Here is a 22,505-nt window from a genome sequence, read left to right as displayed (position 1 = left end):
GAATCACTTTATACGTGTATCCCCCACGACGTGACGCTGGTGGCAGCAGCTCGCGCACTGGGGGAACATGAGTGGTTCTACGACGCTCCACTATCATTTGTGATGCAATGTGTCAAATTGGCCCTCACTAGTAATTATTTCAGTTACAAAGACCAACTGTACCTGCAAACCTCAGGGACATCGATGGGGGCCACTATGGCCCCCAGTCTGGCATGTATTTATGTCGGACAGTTTGAAGAGCACGTCTTCTATCGTTCCACCAACCCCTTTCAGAGGAATCTGCACTTCTGGAAGAGGTATATAGACGACGTGCTCTGCATTTGGTCAGGAGCAGAGGAGCTCCTTTTGGAATTTCTCAATTGGCTCAACGCCCAGGACCCCAGCCTGAATTTTACGTGGTCCTACAGCCATAATACCGCTGTATATTTGGACCTGGTGATTGAAGCAATGGATGAGGCAATAATCACACGTGTCCATCAAAAACCAACGGTCAGGAATTCCCTACTACTTTATAACTCCTATCACCCCAGGCAATTGAGGGACAATCTCCCAGTGGGGCAGTTCCTCCGCTTCAGAAGGATTTGCTCCACCACTGAGACATACTTGGAACAGTCTCAGGGTTTGGTAGCCAAGTTAGAGCAGAGAAACTACCCGTCAAGATTAGTCAAACACGCTAAGAAAAGGGCCCTCAGTACTCCACGCAGTATCCTCTTGGAGAAGAATGTGAGAAAGAGATGATTGTGTCCCAGTGGACATGACCTTCGACCCGGTAGCAACTAGGATCAGACAATCGATGCGTAAACATTGGTCTCTATCAAGTAAGGATTTCCAAATGCCACCACCCAGGTTTGCTTTTAAGAGATCCAGCAACTTAAATGATAAACTTGTACATACCCGTGAACCAACTGCGGTGCACACTAACGAAACCACTATTCCGAATGGGCATTTTCCGTGTGTTTCTTGTTCTGTGTGCCCGCTGACAAAGAAAACTACGAGCGTAATTTTAAACTCAGGAAAAGAGTGTTTTTTGAATCACTTTAGCAACTGTAACACTACTAACGTAGTGTACCGACTACTATGTGAATGCAGCCTTCAATATATAGGGCTCACATCCCGAAAGATCAAGATTAGGATGCAAGAACACCGTAGCACCATAAGGGCTGGTAAACTTACCACCAAACTCGTACAGCACTGTTTCACAGAGAAACATAGTTTTACCTGGGTAGTCCTTGAGAGAGTAATGGTCACCACACAAAACATTTCTAAGGAAGCACGTTGGATCTACCAAGAGAAGAGTCATCAGTTTGGACTTAAGAAAGTTATTGAATAGAACAGGGTTAATTAGAATCTCTTGTTCCCGTTTTGGTGGTCTTGCTCTTTGGTGTCTGCCAGAATTCCCCCTTCCGATGGCTGTGCCGCTACTAATATTTGGGAAGGAACCCATGAAAGTACTTGAAAATTAAGAAAGGTGTACGTTGTATCATCACTAGGGCACCCTTTGTAACATATATTATTTGGGATATGGCTGAGCTTCTGCCTATTGGCATTGGCCAGTGTTTGCCCATCTGCTTGTGTGTCCTCCCATGCGTTGTAATGAGGTTTACAATGTGTCATGACTATGGCAGTTGTGGTTTATTGGCACCTACGGGGTTAGGGTTGTTCCTCCTGTGCTCCTTATAAATGCCGGTATGTGATGTAAAAGTCTCCCACAAATAAAACATATTGATTAAGCTGAGTGAGAAAATGTGGTCGAACTTTTAGGTTACTGATTCTACATTTGGCTTAGATTGATTCATTATGGACTCTCAGGCTGGTATTAATATTGGAGAATTATGACCGCTTTTAAATGCACACTGACGAAATAAAAATATTTTTTCATTTGGAACATATCTAAATTTGTCATATACCTTTGTGATGAAGTCGTGAAATATTCTCATATTCCGGTTTTAGCAGGTATCCGGGTTCTAAATATACATATTATAGGACCTTGGTATTTGTAGCAAGGAAGTGTTCCCAATCAAAGATGGCGGAACAGCGTTTCACGCCGGCCACGCTGTCACGTGTCCGCTCACCGCTATGGTTATACTCGCGGTTTCTGAGCGGTAACTTACAGGAGGAGACGAGAGGCTCCGTGAGACTTCATACGGTGAGGTGTGGGGGAGCCGGGGTATAATGATCAAACAGAGCAAGAGGGAAGCACCCTTTCAAATGGGAGAGGCCGTAATCTAATTTGCAGATAGTATACCGGCACATATTTGTTATGCAGGCACTGAGAGGTTGATTGTTAACAGCACTACCACTAGTGTGTAGGTCGGGGTGTGTTGCCTGTATCGAGCTCAATATGTGGCCAAATCGAATGAAATCACCATCAGAATTTCACAAACCTTATGGCATGACGGGCGTCTTTACGAAAGGGTGAATGCTTTAGTGACATTATGGCAGTGTTGTATATAAAGGGACTGTGGTCCGTATTCAAAGAACCTTCATTTTGCATATATCTCGCTCCCCTTTTGTTCTAATAAATTTTATAACATGTCTTTTTGGGGGTAGGTTTCGGATTGATAAAACAATCGAATGGTCAATCAAAAAGAGGACTCACATGAGGAGTTTGCGACTAAATCACTATCCTCTCCAGTGGGTATGAGAAAATGAGCTGATAGAGGGTAACTATTATGGTCTAGATAATCCAAAGCACAAAAAAGTAGAAATGGGTGGGTATGTTTTTTAATTCAGTGTGTTTTCTGTTACCTTTTCAATTGACAGTCCTAAAGAACGAAGTGTCCAACATTGGTGCTGTGACAAGGTTTTCTAGCCCTGAAGAATTTGCCGGAATTTTTGTGGCAGAGAAACATGTTGGCAGTGGGTATTGGTATGCGAGGATAGCTACCATCCTTTTTAATTCGACAGATTACACCTAAAAATTAAGAATAAAAGTTGTGAGAGAGGTGTGTCTGCCAATTTGAATCACTTTTTGTCACTAGTGGAGTGTGATTGCTTATCACTCCGCTGCACTTTACACATTCTTTCCTTGTTTGGACTTTTCATTCTTTTCTTTTCTGGCACAAAAAAGGACTGCCTATGAAGAGAAAAGGGGCCCAATCTGATGAGTACCTGCCAGTTACCCCAATGGTGGTGCGCCCGTGAGGGGTAATTTTGTCCTCCACACTTTTTTCACTGTTGCATATGTATTGAACAATTATTTTTTCAGACATTGGTATGGTTCTTGTTGACTTTAGGGCAAAATACTGTACACACTACCACATAGGAAATAGCAACGAAAGGGTCCTGTTGTAGCAGAGGAAATAGATGGGAGATATTTCCTGCTGAAAGAAATAGATATATTTTTTGCCTAAGAGACAGGGTTTTTGTTGCATTGATGATTAATAAGTGGAGGGCACCCTGCATCTCTTTTTCCCTCTTGGCTCCTATTGAACTATATATCATTTCGCAGACCCCTGGCAATCCTTATTAGAATATAGGACTGCCACTACATTAAGTGATGATTATCCATTATGTCTTCCCACAAAGACAGATGTGCACCCTCCGTACTATTCATGAGGGATGTCTGTGTGCCACAAGTCTGGACAGCTGACTGGGATTACCCGTTCACTCCGTTTGCAGCTGGGGCTCTAGTTATGCAGACAGGGGAGCCCAGGTGTGCACAAGGCCCCATTTGGGCTACCTCACTAAATAGGATCATTGCTGCCCTTGGGCTGAATCTGCATTAAATTGCCCTGAAATACCTGTTTTTGCCCACTTCCCTCATTCATATAGGCCCTAGCCTACTACACGTTACCCCTAGCATGGTGAAAGCGGACTCCAAACAGGCTAAGTTAGCCTTCGATGGAGCTAAAATACGCTCCAGAACACAAGGGAAAGATATTGATCAAGATGGTGCAGTTGGAGGCAGCTTAGGAATGGACTCAGGAGACCGAGCAGACGTCAAATCACTCCTATTAGAAATGTGCAGTAGTCAAGGGACTATATTTATGGCAAAATTGAGCCCCTGGCCCAGAGACTAAATGACATGAGGGACCAGCTGGACAAACAACATGCAAGAACCAACATGGCTGAGAGGAGCATCTTGGATATTGAAGATGATACACTGACAGAAGCTAAGACTCAAAAAATATCTGAAAGCTGACCTAGAAAAAGTAAAATCCAAGAATGATGATCTTGAAGCACGATCCAGGACAATCATTCCGTCCATCAATTGTGTGTCTTTTAGAATCAATCATTTTTATTGAGCAGTATACCAACACATAACACAGCTTGGCTGCCTACATCCACCGGCTGGCAGAGCACAATCCAGCAATATTGAACACAGCCTTAGGGCCTACACCCCTGGGGGTGACCCGGCGAGGACCTATGCAAAGTTAGGAGGAACAGCCATGACCTTTAGCGTTCACTGCATTTTACGGAGAAGAACAAAAACAGTTAAACAATAACACAAACCCCCCCAACCGCCCTATTCCCACCCCCACCACCACCCCAACCCCCCTCCTGCCTCCCTCCTACGGATCAGTCCCTACTATTACCCTAGTTCACACTAAGTCCCTCCCGGCTCACAGTGCGCTCCAGACCTTCCAATCCTATTTGACTGCACCCTGGAGGACCACCGGGATAAGGTGTAAGATTTGCAAGTACTTGGGACATGTTACCTCGCGCAGATCACGAGATAGGTGTATAAATGGTTCCCACAGCTCAGCATAAACCTCACCTTTGCCATTCACACACAGCAAAAGCCTCTCTATGACCAACAAATGCCACAGCCGCCGAATCCAATCCCTCGGGTCAGGGGAAGCAGTGGATCGGCATTGCGCAAGTATAACTAAGCGCGCTGCAAGCAAGGCTAGAGCTATCTGCATGCCCCTTATAGAACGCAAAGGGAACGCTTTGGGATGTGGGAGCCCTAGCAGCACATGCTCTGGAGCCCTGGGAAATGTGATGTGAAAGGCTTCATCGATATCATCAAGCACCGCCTTCCAGTAACGCTCTAGTTTCGGGCAGTGCCAAAGCAAATGCATCAAAGTGCCCGGAGCACCACAGCCCCGCCAGCAAAGACTTGAGCATTTCGGAACGCAAGAGTTAATCCGCACTGGGGTATGGTACCAGTATGACACTACTTTGTAGGCCGACTCAGCACCTGCAACATTGGCCGCAGTATGCTGCGCGCGAACACCTTTTCCCATACTTTACGCGACAGCGGGCTGCCTAGCTCCGTCTCCCACCGAACCTGCGCTTTGGTACGCGGTGCCCTAGGGCGCGCAACAATCAGGGCATATAGGTCAGATATTAGTTTGCAGTCATCCTTTTTGCATATCACCCAACGTTCCAGGGCCGTCAGGGGGCAGGACATATCGGCCATATTGGGAGGTTGCGTGACCCAATGTGCTACCTGCGAGTAGGAAAAGGCATCAGATTCTGAGAGGGCAAAGTGGTCCCGGCGCAGTGAAGAAAACGAGATCAAGCCATCGAGGTCAAAGAGGTGGCCTACCCTCTTGCAGCCCTCCTCCCTCCAGCGCTGGAAGACCGGGGATGAGCAGCCCGGCTGGAAGTCTGGGTTATCGACAATGGGCGTCATAGGCGACGGAAAAGTGGTCCAGCCCTTACGCTGTGCCAGTTGATCCCACGCCTTCATCGTCGGTGATGTCACTGTGACGAATATAAGCCCCACGCTCTGTGTTTGCGAGGGAGCTACAATTTGCCCCAAATATTGAGGCCCGCCACCGCCTGATCCATGAATAGCCAGTGTTTGCTGGAGAGCGGTCTGTTCCATTCAAGAATAAAGCGCAGACAAGCCACCTGGTAGTACGCCATAAGGGAGGGAAAGCCCAGTCTGCCGTTGGCCTAAGGGACCGTGATCAACAAGGATGCAAGCTGCAGACCCTTGTGGTTCCACAGAAATTTAGTAAGCAGCCCCTGAAGCTTCTGTATGGTACACGGTGGAGGGCTCAAGGGCAACATTTGGAAGAGGTAAAGAATGCGTGGCAGGATCGTCATGTTGACTGCTGCCAGCCGACCAAACCAGGCGAGCTGCAAGCGGGACCAGTCAGATAGCGATTTGGTTGTTTGCTCGACTAAGATCTTGTAGTTGAGAGAGGCTGTCTGCGCTATAGTGGGAGCCAAGTGAATCCCCAGGTACGGGATGTCGGAATGAACCCACTAGAAGGCAAAGTCCTTCTGGACGTCTTGCACGTCAACAGCTTGAACCGAGCCGTTAAGGACCTGTGACTTGGAAAAATTGACCTTAAAGCCGGCAACGCCACCAAAGTCACGCAATTCCATCGACAAGTGCCGCAAGGAGGTGTGAAGGCAGGTAAGCGAGAAGATCACGTCATCGGCATATAGACTTATCTTGTGCTTATCAGTGCCAAACTGGATCCCCTGAATAGCCACATTAGCCCGCACCTGCTGAGCGAAGGGCTCCATATAGAGCGCGAAGAGCAACGGCGACATGGGGCACCCCTGTCGCGTCCCACGAGTGATGGGGAAAGGGGCAGATCGGCAACCGTTGACCCGAACCACTGCTCGCGGGGCAGCGTAGAGGCAGCGCACCCATTTCACGAAGTTGTGCCCCAGTCCGAAAGACCCCAAGACCGCGAACAAGTATGTCCAGTAGACGCGGCGAAGGCCTTCTCCGCATCTATTGATAAAAACAGGGCCTGCTTTCGAGAACGGTGCACCGAGTCCATGAGGTGCAGAAGCCTCTTCGTGTTTCCCCACCCTTGTCGCGGTGGGATAAACCCAACCTGATCCGGCTCTATAATGCCATCCATGAATGGGCTGAGGCGGGCAGCCAGGTTACCAGCGAAAAGCTTCATGCCGATGTTGAGGAGTGAGATGGGGCGATACGAGCCACACTCCATGGGGTCCTTCCCTGCCTTGTGGATAACCGTAATCACCGCCTCAGATATAGAAGGTGTCACTTCTCCAGTTTCCCGGAAGGAATTAAAGAGACGGGTTAAAAAGGGCGCTAGCTCCCTACAAAACTTTTTATAGAAAATGGCCGAGAAGCCGTCCGGTCCTGGGGACTTGGACAGTTTTAACCGCGAAATCGCGGAAATGACTTCCTCTATACCTATTTCAGCATTGGGCGCTGCTGCCGAGGCCTGCGCGAGGGGCGTTACTCCGCAGGACGTCAGATATGCCTTTACCCGTTCCGGGTCCGATGGTTCCTGGCAATAGAGCGTGTGGTACAACCGCCGGAAGGAGTCTGCGATACGGGCGTCGGTAGTCTGCTCTACCGCATCAGCGTTCCGAATGGCCTGGACAGCGGCATGCTGCTTGGGGGCCCTCAGCCTGTGCGCCAGCATCCGGCCCCCTTTGTCCCCACTGATATAGTACTTGTGGCACAAGCGCAAGAGGGTGTATTCCGCCTGGTCCAGGTCAAGATGTTTAAGCATACGCCTCTTCGTTTCCAACTTCCTCCAGACGCGTGGGGCCCCAGTCCGCTTATGGATCGCCTCCAGGCCTCCCACCTCCCTCTCCAATTCTTCGCGCTTCTCCCTGCGTAGTCTAGCCAGTGACACGGAAACCGCAATAAAGTCCCCCCGAGCTACCAATTTGAGGGCTTCCCACACCGATCCCAGCGACAAACCATCTTTGTCGTTATCCGTGAAGTATTGAGTAATCGTGGTTCGTATGCGGTCAATTACCGATTCCGAATTGAGGAGGGAATCCCGGGGACGCCACCCCGACGACGGCGGCTTTTGCTCGTTACAGGCGACCCGTCGGAAAAAAGGGCATGGGCGGACAGGGAGCGCGGGGAGATCTCTGCAGCGGATAGATGGGGCATGAGAGACGTAGTGGCGAGGAAATGGTCTAAGCGCGCATACGTTTTGTGAGCTGCGGAGTAATAGGTGTAATCGCGTTCCAGGGGGTGATGAGCGCGCCATACATCGTGTAGCCACTGCTTCCCTCCCTGGGAGATGGCCCCCGCCTGATGCGTGCGGGCAGCTGACCTATCTAGCGCCGGATCCATAACTACATTCAGATCTCCCCCCACTAACACACACACATCTGGGGAAGCTAAAACGTCCGCAAGCGCAGACTTCAGAAAGGGTTCCTGTGGGACATTTGGAGCATACAGGGAGCCAACCGTAAGGAGTGTAGATCCCCATTGAATACTGACCGCCAAGAAGCGCCCCTTAATATCAACGACGTGGGACAGGACCTTACCGTGAGCTTTGGTGCAGATCAGGATAGCCACCCCCTGTTTTTTCGCAGCGCAAGAGGACCACACCTGTGTTGGGAAACGCCTATCTCTCATCCTCTTAGTATCCTTGGAGAGGAGGTGTGTTTCCTGCAATAAACACACATCCCTTTCTGCACCCTCCAACAGGGATAAAATGGCTGCACGCTTAACCGGGCTGTTGAGGCCCAGCACATTCAGGCTAACAATTTTCAAATCTTTCCCCATAGTTGCTCCACAGGGATAAAAGCATTATACGTGGCTCTTGAGGTCGTACCCGCCGTGGACAGCTCGGGACCCTCCATAAAAGACAAACTTGCAGCCCGCTGCACAGAATCGTTGAGTCTCCTAACATTGGGACTTACCACTTTCAAAGACCTGGACATTTGTCAGACGTCCAAGGCAATGCGCAAACCCCCAGTACTATACCCAAAACAGCATTGCAGAACAAGCACATTACAAGCCTCCCAAGAATCCCCGCCCGATGCTGTTCACGTGGAGGAAGGACATACAACAGCCTACTCATATCGCCCTGAAACTGATCCGGAGCCCCCCACCCCACTGCCCCTCCCTACCCCCACCACCCCCCTCCCTCACAAAATAGAAGCCCCCTAGAAACACAAACCCCAACAATGTGTCCGTAGACCCCAACAAGACAAGGAAATAGAGTAAACAATAGTCCGTTGAACAGACCCTAAGAGCAGGGAAACATGGCACTAACCCCCCCATTACCCACGTCCTGATGCAGGACATCCCCCATAGTAAGGACATTGAAACATTATCCATCTGGATCCTGTGGGCAGTTCCCTCCGGCACCAGTTATGTTATGTTATGTTATGGTAATAACTTTTATTTGGCACACAGCTGCCCCAGCAAAGGGGCGTCCTGGCGCCTGATCAGATACCACAACATAACAGGTCAGAGCTGAAAGCAGAAGAATCAATTAACAGAGGCGAACAGGTGAGTTTTGATGGCGCGTCTGAAAAGAGTGAGGCTATTCAGGGCACGAATGTGTACAGGAAGGGAATTCCAAAGATCAACCGCCAGAATACGAAAAGAGCGTCCTCCCATCCTACGCAGTCTGAACCTAGGCTTAATCGCCAGATGGTGAGATTCAGACCTGAGGGACCGCGTGGGGACATACGGAGAGATAAGGCCCGCAAGGGCGGGAGGGGAGGAAAGCTTCAAGATCTTAAATGTCAGACAGAGAGCCTTAAACTTGATTCTCTGTCTGACCGGAAGCCAATGAAGGGAGGTCAGGACAGTGGAGACGGAACAACGTCTCGGAAGGCCCACAATGGCCCGTGCAGCAGCATTCTGCACCCTCTGAAGCCTAGTAGCCTAGTAGCCTCAGCCTGATTAACTCCAAGCAGCAGAGCACTGCCCTATCTGCCTGCAGGGGCCAAGCAAAAGACTCAGTCCTCAAGTGCCCGCTGGGGCCTCCGTCACCAGAGCCACAGAAGCCACTGCCGCTCCTCTTTCTCGCAGGCTTACTGACAGATCAGGTTTTGTCGTCGCCAGCTTGCCGACCTTCTGCCATTCCGGGAAATGGCGCCGTTGTCGGGTAGGGGAGTTGCCGGTGACAGTCGGGGTAGCGGGTCGGTCCAGAACCAAAATTTTTCGGACCGCATCCAGCGACCGAACCTGGATCAGCTTGATCTTCCACTTAAAGACAAGTCTGAACGGGTGCCCCCATGAGTAGGGAACCCCTTGCTCCCTCAGAAAGTTAGTGACAGGCCGGAAATCTCTCCGCTTGGTCAGAGTAGAGGCCGCAAGGTCTTGATACAACACCGGACGATGATCTTGGAATTCAAGCGGGTGTGATCGCGCGCCTTTCTCAGAATCCTTTCCTTGAGCTGAAAATCGTGGACACACTAGAATATCAGGGGGAGGGGCCTTGGGTCCCCGTGGTAGGCCAACCCGATGTACTCTGTCCATTTGGATCTCCTGTAGGTTCTCGTTGTTCAAGACATGCCGTAGGTCCGCCCCCTCACCCTTCCATGGCACAGCTCTTATCGGTATATTATTGCGGCAAGATCTGTTCTCTAAGTCCTCAGGGTGGGCTTGCAGGTCTATGTTTTACTCCATGAGGCGTAAGACATCTTGCTGGAGCCGATGCACATCCTCCGCTGTCCCTCCATCATGTTCCTCCAGCGTCGCGACACGCTCACCCACTGCATCCTCATCCCGCCTCACCTCTTTCAGATCCGACAAGCTGGGAGCGCAGCTCCATGATGTCCTCCTTTATCGCCGCAAACAGTTCCCTCATGAAAGCTTTTGTGGCAGGCGCCTCGCTGTCGTCACGGCGTGGCGTGGGAACTTGTCAGCAGCCGGCGAGGTAGTTTGTGGCGCGCTCTTCTGGGTGCTTTCCTTCAGCAGCTTGTCCTTTTTAGGCCTGTTCGCCGCCATTTTGTCACCCACTTGTAGCAATGAAGGCGTGGAGACCACTTCTCGGTCCCCCCTGCCCGCGTCGCTGTCTCACTAAGCACGCTAATCCAGACGCCAGGAAAGGCCAATGTGGGACCGTCTTCATGACCAGGTGGCCACCCACAGACCGCGGCAGACTGCCTCACACCTCACCAGGAGCGACGGGCCTCCCAGGCCGTCACGGCCCAACGCTGGCAGAGGCTGGTTCGGGGAGGAGAGGGACGACCACTGTTAGCCAGGCACTCAATGCCACCAAAGTCTGCCCAGGGCCCTCCCGCCAGCAGCGTAGTTAGGCCACACCTGCGCAGCTCCGGCTCCAGCTGCCGCTATGTCCCGAGCGCTTCAAGGCCCTGTCCCAATCAGGGCACTGGGAGCTTCGCAGGCCCCACCAACACACTTCCGGCGCCAAGCACTGCCGCTCAAAAGGCCCGGGCGGGCGATGGGCCTCTGCACCACCCCCAAGCCCCCTCCTTACGCTCAGACTCTGGGCGCCACCAGGACTCCTCACGGAAGCGCTAAGGGCACGGGACCCTACGTCGGGCCCTGAAGGATCCGCCGGCCCCCAGTGCGAGCCTGCAGCAGGCCTCAGCGCTGTGCGCCGAGCTGCGGACCGATGTTCAGGCGCCCCACTCAATTCCTTCCGCACGCCTCACCTTCCAAGGGCCTGGCCGACTCCGGGCTGTGTGAATGGAGGCCTCCAATCGTTGCCGGAAACTCCCGCTGTCTCCCGCTCCACTGGGCCGCTCCTGTGGTGGTGTCGCTGCGGGGCTCCCTTTGTCACTCCGTACTGCCGAGCGTCACACCCGGCTGTCAATTAGGGTCGGGCAGTGCCAGCTCCAACCCCCACCGCAGTAGCTGCTCCGGACGCCCCACTTAGAGCGCAGCAGGGCCCGTCCGCTTGTCATGCGGCTCCCGGGTCGCACAGCTCGAGCAGGCCGCACCTCTGCACGTCCCCATTTCTCCGCTCAACTCCGGGAAATAACGCCACTCAATTTTTCCGTTCTAGAGAACAATGGTGCCTATTTTGGAAGAAGAAATACTGTCGTCGACACTTACGCACCATATACAATATGAATAGGCAAGATTGTTATGTGTAATGGTGTCTAAATGCATATCCAAGTCTTTTTTACTGAGTACAAGCATACAGACATATGTGTACTTTGCCTTTGGCCATTTCTGTGTTCGTTGGTTTGTCTTGTGGTTTGTGGGTCACGGCTGTGCCCACTTGTAATATAATGCTCTCAACCAATTTTATGAATGCTCTTACATTTGATAAATAAATTCTTGTCCGGCTGGACATAAAACATACTACCTATTCATCGTTTGTTTATCCTTTGACAGTATTTCTTCTTCCAAAATAGGGACCATTGTTCTCTAGAATATAACACTGCCCAAAGTCCCTATGGCATACCTTTTGGGTTCCCTTGTCTTTTTGTAAAAAAACTCAATCTTTCCGGACAGCCTGAGGGTACTGGACACCGCTTCTGGGCCGTGGATGGGCGCCCTGCAGGGTGATTTACAATGCTATTAATCAAGCGGCGCCAGAGGGATTGGAAAGCACGTCCTACTCCGCCGTTATCTTGGCCACGCCCCCCAATTGTGTGTCTTTTAAAGATGCCATAATCTGCACATTGTTGAGTTCCCAAATTCACAAATATGGGTGGAGTTGAAGACTGTATAGAGAAACTATTGAATGATATATTTAGTAGAATTGCTTAATTACAGAGATCGAAACAAAATGTAATAGGTGGTGAGAGACAGATCTAGCATACATCTGTGAATCTGTGAATCGATCACATTTTACTTAGACTTTACTCAGGTGGTGCAAGACACTAGCAGGACAATTATACCTGCGAAACAAAAGTTGAGACTTGAATATGCAATATGCAATGCTAATATCCAGTCAGACTATGCTTCACATTTAATGGTAAAATAGGTCTGTTTACAGCACCGGAGGAAGCGAATGACTTAATCCATAAACTGCATAGATCTGGTAAGAAAACTGAAGTCTCCATCTGACTATCCTGCTACACAACTTAGTGATATGGAGTGACTATCTTTCTAGATTTGTGCTTTATGGGAATAATAATCTGTGACGCAGACCATACTATGTTGGAAATATAATTACACATTTTAAATTCCTTCAATAATGCTTATTTGTATGTCTGAGTGACTGATTGAGCCCCATCTAATATGCCTGAACTATATTTCGCGTTGTAGTCCCTCAAAGTGTATTGTAATGCTCTGTTTGAAAGCATGATCCCTTGAAACCACATTGCCCACCTAGCCTTCCATGCTGATGGGGTGGAGTTTGTTGCCACTACTTTATTAAGTGTTACCTGTTCCAACCATATTTGTTTTACAGTGGAGTTACTAGAATAGACTTCATTGACATGTTTGGGCTTGATGTGAATGGGCAAGGCAGAGGAGAGATGTTGAGACTTAGGATTTGAACATCAGAAAAGAAACACATGTGATCCACACAAATCATTATTATTTTATCAATAAACGGATATTGTAGCATATAACAATCAATGTTTCTTTGATATTATGCCATGGCTGATCATGCTATTAGATTTACAATGTGAAAAGTAACATTTTTTATTAACTGTCGTATGGCGCAGAAAGTACTTGCGTACATTAATAGACCCAAATTTATATTTCCCTGCTTAAGGAGACTCATACTATACCAGTAAGCAACAGCCTATTTGCACAAAGATGGCCATCTTACAGATTTTTTTTTCTTCTTTTTCATCCTACTCCAGAGGTGTTGCAATCTTGTTGAGAAGAGGTGTGCAGTTCAGGTCCCTGGATGCAATTGCAGGCACTAAGCGTAAGTTCTCCCTGTCCAGGGCTTGCTATGCCCCAACCAACCTTAGCCTCCCCCACAGACTCCCACTTCATTGTTAGTTCCACACAATGTCGGTGTAAAGCTCATTTTGCCACTAATATCAAGTACATTTCAAGTTGACTCAGTTACTGTATACGTACTTGCTTGCATTATTGGTCATATTCTTAATGTTAGATAAATGTGCGTTTTTTATTGACTAAGTGTACAGTGTATCGCCATGTTGTTAAAATTGAAAATTTAAATGAAGTAAAAAATAAATAGAAATATTATGAGTGAAGCCATAAAGCAGGCCTCCTCTATAACTAACCGCTCTTACCTCATCGTTATGGGTTATGTATATAGCTTCGTTTGCTGATGTACCAAAAACGCAGGCTTTCCGAATAGATGCTATTTCCTGGGGCGACAGAAGGGTAAATATAGGCCACTTCCCCACATCTACCATGGCTTGATTTGGTCTCATGCAAATGGCTTCACATTCGCATTTCTGCTGCAAAACATAAAAGCACACAAGTACTATTTAATAGTAACAAGGCAATGTATTTGTAATGTATACAATTTTGGTCATTCAGTTAACTTTCAAACACACCACTAGCAAAACGTTCAATCCTTGCTTCCTAGCACCCAGCCAGAGTGGCAATTACTAACAAAGACGACATTGGGCATAAAAGGGTCTTGCTTTGATTTTTAGAGTGGGAATTCCCAACATATTAGGAAATGTTGTCGATAAATAACATGAACCAAAACCCTCTCCTCTCACTATCGAGCTTAACTCAAGCAATGTATTGCTCATTATACTATGTACTATTTTCTAAAGCAACCATGCAATGAATCGCGATATAAACCTGAGCCATAGTAGGGGGGAGGGGCAGCTGCCATGCCTGGAGGACACGATCAACAACCAGAAGAAAATGCCAATACTGCTACTTATTCTAATTTAGGAGGATGCGCAGACCAGTCATCAGTTCATCCATAAGCTCATTAGTAGCTTTTATTTACACATCAAAAAGATTTTTTGAATTTTTCATGTGGACAATACACCAACACTTTACATATAAATACTGTACAAAGAATATATAATGAACAATACACAAAGAAAATTCTACTTGAGGACACGATGGCAGAGCTCCTCGCCACCCACAATTCCCGCGGCCAAGACCGAACAGGATTTACTCCCCGCTCTATGGGGGAGGCTTGGTAAGGTGTCTGGGATCCCAGGAGAGTGCACCGATGTAGCCAGAAGTACAAGACTGGAGCTGGCAGGCCGTTGCCGTTCCTCTGGCCCAGAGCTGGAGGAACACAAAATGGCAACCCCACTTTGTCTGCGGCGGCTGCGCTAGATCCTGCCCGCAGTGGTGAGTTTTGCGAAGCTGGTGCTCCTTGTTGGGATTTCCTGCAACAGGGGTCTGCATGTTGTGGGCCCCCGTAACAACCCCCCCCTCCATCAGTGTTGGATTGGTGTGGCCAGCACGCGGAGATCGCCCACACCCAATGTTGCAGTGCTACTGTACATGGCGGCCCCAATGTGTTTGCGGCTGCCGCACTGACATTCTCCTGCGGCAGTGGCGATGGGCTTCACAGTGCAGATACCCCTACATTACCTGTGCCCAGCAGGGGCTGCATGACATGGGCCCCCGCAACCCCAGCTGAGGAAGACTAGTAGCGACCTGGTGCAGGGCGTGGTGGGGATATATCTCTTGGTGCCCCTGATCGCCTCCTCCCCTCTGGACGTGGAGAGGAGTTGGGTGGGGGACGTTTGGGCCCCTGATGGCTGCCATTTCCTCAGGGGTGGAGCTTACTACGGTGACCCCTGTAAATCTTTCATGGCCTGAAGACCCTTCTGTTTTGAGGCCTGGATAGACGTGGGGGAGTGGCGGTAGGTCTTTTGCAGGACACCCTCCACCCCACCTTGTTCTTGGCTCAGTGACCTGGCATTACTGTCTTCACGCACTCTACACCTTGTCCAGTGGCCCTTGCCACTGGTCAGTGAGTCAAAGCATCTTTATTCGGTAGTGTGCCATAAAAGAGGAAAGCAATTCTAAATACAAATATCATAAATTACATAAAACAAATGTATTGGCTAAGATAACAAACCAAAAAACAATAATTTTTTATAGGGCATAGAATAAATGTAATATTGTGTTAATATAATGATTCATACCGTTTCCTGATACCCATTGCTTTCTTTATAAAATATAAAACTGCATAACACACCTCTTTAATGGGGAGTTTTTGTAAAAACTCCAAGGCTACTCGGACTGGTAAAGAAAGGCAATCTACAGATAGGAGGCTCATGGGGTACGGAAGGAACCAATTTTGCCCACATGGGATGCTATCTTGTTGGCAGGTCCACATGTGGACCGCGGGGCCAGGTGATTATAGGCAAGTCTCCTTCTGGTGGGTCTTCCCCGGCCTTAAAGACTGGGGTGGATGGCCCCACTCCGGGAAATTCCACTCAGTAACATTTGGGTCTCTCTGCACTCTTGTTCTCCATCCCCTTGTTACTATGGGGTTTGGTGATTGTTGCGGTAGAGCCTGACTGGGTTCACTAGATGGGGGGGGGGGGGAAAGAGGGGGGGGGGAGAGATACTCCCCAGCTGTATGAAAGAATCAGGGGGACCTGCGTGCTCTCCCTATAGTGTTGCCTCTCTCATAAATTGCCATGATGCTTCTATTATTACCTCAAACTGTACCTCATGTTTTTGTCTTGTATTTAATTTTTTAACATGTCAGCTGCTACCTTTATACCCTGCCCGCCGGCAATCTCGGTTTAGTTTGGAAGATTGTAGACGTTTTAGAAAATCTAATAAAAATATTTATTTAAAAAAACAACAACAAAAAAGAAGCCAGAGCCACAGTTAACTATGCTAGTGACTGGTAGAATACCACTCACCACGTTATACACAGAACAAATAAATCCTTAACTAAATGGAACGAGAAGAGGAAGGAGATTTGAAAGCGAATGAGAACGCGGAAAAGAGAGAAGAGTCTAATAGAGAAGAATACAGAGATAAAACACACAACTAACTTGCCCAAGATTGTATGTGCTCCCTACACAAACTAGGCTCCTCTTTCCCTTTTATGGCAACACTTATTTATAAAAAACCCAATGCCTGACAGTCTTTGCCCTAACAAGTCATGATTTTCCTGTAAGAATTCCCCATTCTTGTACAGACAACCACCTTCCCAAGTGTAGACGCTAAAGCACATTCCTCTCTTCCTTGCATAACAAATCCCCAAAATAACATCTTAACTCTTCAGAAACTTAATGAAGTTGGAATATAATGTTTTCAAAAAGACAGATTCAAACACAGCCCGCCCCCATGACATTTCCAGGCCTGTAGGCACTCCGAAGTCCTTATAGTCTGGTAAAATTTATCATGTGCTTAATCTGTCCCATTATCCAAAAAGTGAAAAGCCCACAGTGAAAAACAAATGGAAAATAAATGATATACCCAGGACCTAGTCATGACTAAAAGGAGAACATGTTCCTCATTTCTGAATGATACAGGACGAGAAAACCCCCAATGACCCAAGTGTCCCATACTTGTGATATACCTGACGAAACGCAGGCTGCTGACACCCCATTATGTCAGTTATTTGGGCCGCCAACCATAACGAATAGTTTCTTACCTGTCGGTGTAGTTTTGCAGCTTGAAGATCTTTCTGGATTCAGTATGCTGTGCATATTCCGCAATCTGGTGGTTGGGTCCGGAATCGTAGTCTTTTTTCTCTTTTTTTTCATAGCCCAGGTGGGCGTCAACGTCCCACCTTTTGGTGTACCTTCGGTGACGTCGGCATGCTTCCGGCAGAAGCTACCACCCTTGGGCGCCATCTTCGGATTCTTTTTTTCTGTCTCTTTTTCTCTTTTGTGTTTGTAGTGAATCCATGGCTAGGTTTGTTAATCCTTTTTTAAACGTAATGCTTTTCACGTATCTTGTAAGCTTCAACTTTTTTTCCTTTTCTATGCGTTTCCACCTTCTTTTCCAGCCTCATCTTTCTGGCGGAGGCAGGTGGGTTCGCTAGTGAATCCAGAAAGATCTTCAAGCTGCAAAACTACACCGACAGGTAAGAAACTATTCGTTTTGCAGCGTGAATCTTTCTGGATTCACTATGCTGTGCATAGATTTTGTAGCGGTTTTTGTTACTTTTGTGGCGGTTGGGTGGAAGATGAGCGTTGGTTGTTGAAAATATGTTGAAGCACCTTTTGTCCTACTTGTGCTTCCTTGTTCATTTGTGCATCCACGCAATAGTGCTTAGTGAACGTGTGCACTGAAGCCCATGTTGCCGCCAGGCATATGTCCTGAATTGGTGTGTTGGCCAGAAAGGCAATTGTTGCTCCTTTCTTCCTGGTTGAGTGGGCCTGTGCCCCTCCTGTTAGCTCCTGGCCCGCTTGCTTGTGGCAGAATTGTATTGTCTGTGCGATCCATCGAGCTATGGTGTTTTTTGTAACTGGTTTACCCATGTAACTGTTTGCGAAGGATACAAAGAACTATTTTGTCTTCCTGTGTCCTTTCGTCCTTTCAATGTAGTGCATCACTGCCCTTCTTGCGTCTAGAGTGTGGAGTGCTCTCTCAGCGCTTGTAGTGGGGTTTTGGAAGAAGCTAGGGATCTGAATACTTTGATTCATGTGGAACCTTGACACCACCTTCGGCATGAAGTGCGGGTCCGTTCTCATTACGACCCTGTCACTGTGTATCTGGATGTAGGGATCCTGTAGTGTTAGAGCCTGCAGTTCGCTCACTCTCCGTAGCGATGTGATTGCTACCAGAAAAGCTGTTTTCATAGTCAGCATTTGCAGTGATGCTTTGTGGATAGGTTCGAAAGGTGCTTTCATGAGCTCTGTCAGTACTACATTCAGGTTCCAAGCCGGCGGCGCCATTCTTTTTGGTGCCAATATTCTTTTAGCCCCTTCCAATAATCTTTTTACGACCTGAGATGTGAAGAAGCTTCTCCCTGTTTCTCCTCTTGTGTATGCCACAATCGCTGCCAGGTGTACCCTTAGCGAGGATGAGCTTAGTTTAGCCTTTATTAGGTGCGTGAGGTACCTTAGCACCGTAGATTCCCTGGTCAGTTTTCTGTGTAGTTTTTTCTTCCAACACCACAGAGTGAATCTTTTCCATTTTTCCCCATAGCATTTGCGTGTGCTGGGCCTTCTTGCCTCTCGCAGCACCCGCAGGGTGCTCTCTGGTAGTTTTAGATGTGCGAACTCTAAGCCCTCAGTAGCCAGGCTGAGAGGTTGAGGCTCTCCGGCTCTGGGTGTAGAACTTCTCCGTTTTCCATGGAGAGTAGGTCTCTTCTTTTTGAGAACTTGTGGGAGGGGGGGGGCCTGCGCCATCTCCATTATCTGAGAGTACCAGGTCTACCTGGCCCATTGTGGTGCCACCAGGATCAGCGTCATGTTGCTTGTCATGCATTTGTTGAGAACCCTGGCGATCAGTGGTATCAGGGGAAAAGCGTAGGCAAATGTTTTTGACCAGCTTATCCATAGGGCATACCCCTGTGATAGTGCCTCTGGTTGCCTGGATGCAAAGTATTGGTATTTTGCATTCCGGCGTGTTGCAAATAGGTCTATTGTCGGAGTGCCCCACCTCCCGATAAGTTTCTCTGTTTCCTGTATATTGAGTTCCCACTCGTGGGATGCTGAAGTCTGCCTGCTGAGCCAATCCGCTTCTACATTGTCCTTGTAGGAGAGTAGGGTCTGCAATCCTATGATCACCCAGATTTTTTGCTTTTGTTTCACTGGTTTACGACTTTCTCTGGCTGTGGGCCTGCCAATCAGACCCACAGCCTGGCTGTTCTCTTTCTAAATTACGATATGTACCCTAGGTGCATTTACCAATTGGTACTGGGCCACCTTATCAGACCCCGTAACGCAGGGCATAGGTGTACCCAGGGCCGCCAGGGGCTGCAGCATGTATTATGCCACCCCTGGCTGGCCTCCTAAATTTGACATAACTGGCTGCATGACAGCTGGGGCAAAGTCGTGTAATCACCCTTTGCTTTAGGTATAGTAGCTCTATATCTAACCATACAACGGACACCCGAGTTCCTATCAGTCACTCCTATGGCAGGCCTTGACAATCCTGAAGGCAGAGTGCGTGGGCTCGTGTGAACTAGGTTCTGGCCCGAGCCGAGCCCGGTTGCAGCTTGCGGAATCAAGACCCAATGGCTGTTCCATGATAACGCGTACCACATCGGTAACTTCGGTGTCGCGTTATCAAGGCATGTCGAGTAAGGTGTCATACGAATCGGGATGCTGCCCCCTCACCAATTCTGGCGACGAGGTTAGCATTCCGCCCTTCTAGAGGGACACGACATGTACGTAACTGTGAACCCCGGTTAAAGTTAACTAAAGCCTCAGCTCCACAAAATGGATGCTGCCACCACAGACACGAGTCTGACCTCCTGCTGCTGGGAGTCCTTCCAGCGAGGAGAGCTTGGACAAAGGGTTTCCTGTCGAGGGCGGTGTTCGCACCGTCCCAGACAGGGTTTGTGTATTCTGGGTAGGTAGGGCTTTTGCGAGAAGGTGACTGCGGAGTGGCACCCCGGTGCTCACTACGCATCTGCCGGTTAGAACCAGTTCCAGGGGCACCAGCCCTGGCCTGGGGAAAGTCCGGCAGGGGAGAGGGGTGTAACTACCCCCCTTCCTGGTCCCACCCTTAGGGCAGGACCTAGTCATGTACCCACCCCTTTCTTTAGAATAAAGGCCGGAGCGGGGACCCTTCCAAATTAGATCATCTTTGAATCAAGAACTACTTTCTACGAAAGGACATTCAAGACTCTTCTCAAGATTTCTCCCTTGTGACTAAGGAGTAGTCACCCTGCATCAGCGGGCACCACCTAAGAACTCTGCGGTTTGCTGTAAGTCCTTCCTCAAGGAATCCGACGGCCCAGCTCGACGAGAACCGGCTTCCCTGGCACCTCTGACCTCTACCCACGTCATCAGCTCAGCTGTGATCTGTGGGTGCGACGAGACCTCGAGGGACCGGCCATCATCAAAACCTGCACGCTCTTAACCAGCACAACCATCGAAGCAATTCCCTGGTGAGTGCTCTGGGGTCCGAGAAGCCCCGACCCTGAGCCGCTCCAGCACCGAAGTGCAGCCTCCCAGCATCTCCACGATCTGCGTGGGGCCCTTCTGCTCGCTGCTCAGCACGTTGTCTGGTCACTAGCCGCTGGCTTGTGCCCTTCCTTGACGACGACCGACAAACAACTCTGCTGGTCTGGTTGCTCCAGATCGGCCCTTGCTCCCTTTTCCGAGAGGAGCACCCCGGACCCTCCTGGTCCATTCAAGACGCCATCTTAGGCCTACCACGTGGCCCTGAGATCTGCCAAGGCTTGTTGCCCCAATCCTGGGCCCAGCGACGCCGACAGCATCATCCTTCGTGGGACAGCTCGCACCTCCATCCTGGTCGCCGACAGCGCCTCCTGGTCCGTGAGACTGCAGAGCCTAGCGTCGCCCACTCACCTGGTCGAGGTGACGGCCAACCGGTGCCTTCCTGGTACCCTCTGACTACTGGCTAGTAGTACGAACTTGGTCCCCTCTGCTTTCAGGTATCATCAATCTCTGATCCAGGCTTGGATCTCTACGAACTATTCATCACTGGTCGCCGGCCAGCAACTCCTTTTCTTCCGGCTCCTGGCTCGTCAGCGAAGACCCCGACGCCTGTAAGACTTGTGCAGCCGCAGCCCTCGTGGCTAGGTAACTCGGCATTTCGGTGCCTGCATAGCCTCTTTACTCTAGGGTCCCGAGTCCCTCGCTTCCGATTTGCCTGATCAGGTCCGCCCGAGACCTTAAACTTTCCGTGTCCTCGGACACTTGTTTTAATTGTGCACTTGAAGTATTTTCCTAAGAGATTTGGTTTGTGCTTAGTACCCTGTCCTCATAAAGAGTACAGGGCTGTTGTGAATCTTAATAAATATCCTGTTTATTTCCATAACACTTGTGTGGTGTCCTTTCACTTGGTGTTCAAGGGGTACATGTGTGGTAAACAGCTGGCTTAACACGCCCTCTCGAGTCTTTAGCCTTAGACTGCTCGTATCCACGCTACTAGGATAGCTGGTCTATAGGTTGACTTACAACCAATCATCATAAGGGTCGTTTGGAACGATACATAGCGGTCGCTAGAATAGCGAACGCTGCATATCGGGCCAACTTCTCACATTGGTGAGCAGCGGTTGGGATTTGAGCTTGCTGTTGTTTTACCACGCGTATCCTAAGAATATCTTGTTGAAAGATCGCATAAGTACTGTTAGTACATATAACTAAAGCTTAGAATACTCTGAGTTCTACTGAACCAGCTGTTGTAGCTCCTCAAGGCGTAGCACACCTTGGCTGCAACTCTTAGCAAGGGAACAGTAGGTAAACACATAGTGTAGGTAGGTGCATCACTTACACCACACTAGAAACAGTATGTCGGACAAAGGAGGAAACTCTGAGTCTCCCCTTGTGTCAGTTGACCCTCCACAGGTCATCCCTTCGAGATATACTGTGCTGAGCTTCAAGGAGTTAAGACAAGTGTGTCACTCCAGGAAGATCAAGCAGGGGTCTAACCCCACCACGTCCTTTCTGATTGGTCTCTTGGAGACTTATGATGCTAGGAAAGCTGAGACCCTTCCCAGCTCTTCTAATCCAGAAAGAGACATGCCTCCCCTCGAGGGAACCAGAGACGATCCTGACCTCATCCACCTCGCAACTGAGAACGAAGATGTGGAGGATGATGAGGATGAGGATCCCTCTGGGGATGAGGCAGATAAGGGACAGGTAGAAGTCGTTAGACTAAGCAGGTCCAACTTAAGCAAACATGACCGTGGTACTGGGAGACCCCTGGGGCCACTATCAGGTCAGCTTAACATTGGGAATGGACGAGCCCGATCTCTGTCAAGAGACTCTGGCAGATCCCTTCAAACCAATGGCTCTCACAACTCTTCTCAAAGAGGGATGACGTCCCCTCAGAGGAGAGTGTACGAAGCTAAGGAAAGGGCCGCTAATCTGAGGATTGAAAGGGAAGAACTTGCCCTGGCCAAAGAGAG

General features: G+C 49.1%; 1 protein-coding gene across 5 annotated transcripts in view; it reads right to left on the bottom strand.

Moving 5' to 3' along the window:
• RCBTB1 (RCC1 and BTB domain containing protein 1) overlaps window positions 1-22,505 on the bottom strand; it is a 324,966-nt gene that overhangs the window by 253,075 nt on the left and 49,386 nt on the right. For 3 of the 5 annotated variants that reach the window (XM_086934964.1, XM_086934966.1, XM_086934963.1), the window contains one exon: window positions 13,789-13,956. In XM_086934964.1, coding sequence (XP_086791090.1) covers window positions 13,789-13,932 — 144 coding nt within the window. In that variant the 5' untranslated portion in view covers window positions 13,933-13,956. Of the gene's footprint in view, window positions 1-13,788; window positions 13,960-22,505 lie in introns of all 5 variants that reach the window. The other 2 variants (XM_086934962.1, XM_086934965.1) reach the window with 1 other exon arrangement.

Source organism: Lissotriton vulgaris, chromosome 8 (genome assembly GCF_964263255.1).
Source record: "Lissotriton vulgaris chromosome 8, aLisVul1.2, whole genome shotgun sequence".
Lineage (NCBI taxonomy): Eukaryota > Metazoa > Chordata > Amphibia > Caudata > Salamandridae > Lissotriton > Lissotriton vulgaris.
This window is presented reverse-complemented; position numbering and strand designations above follow the sequence as displayed.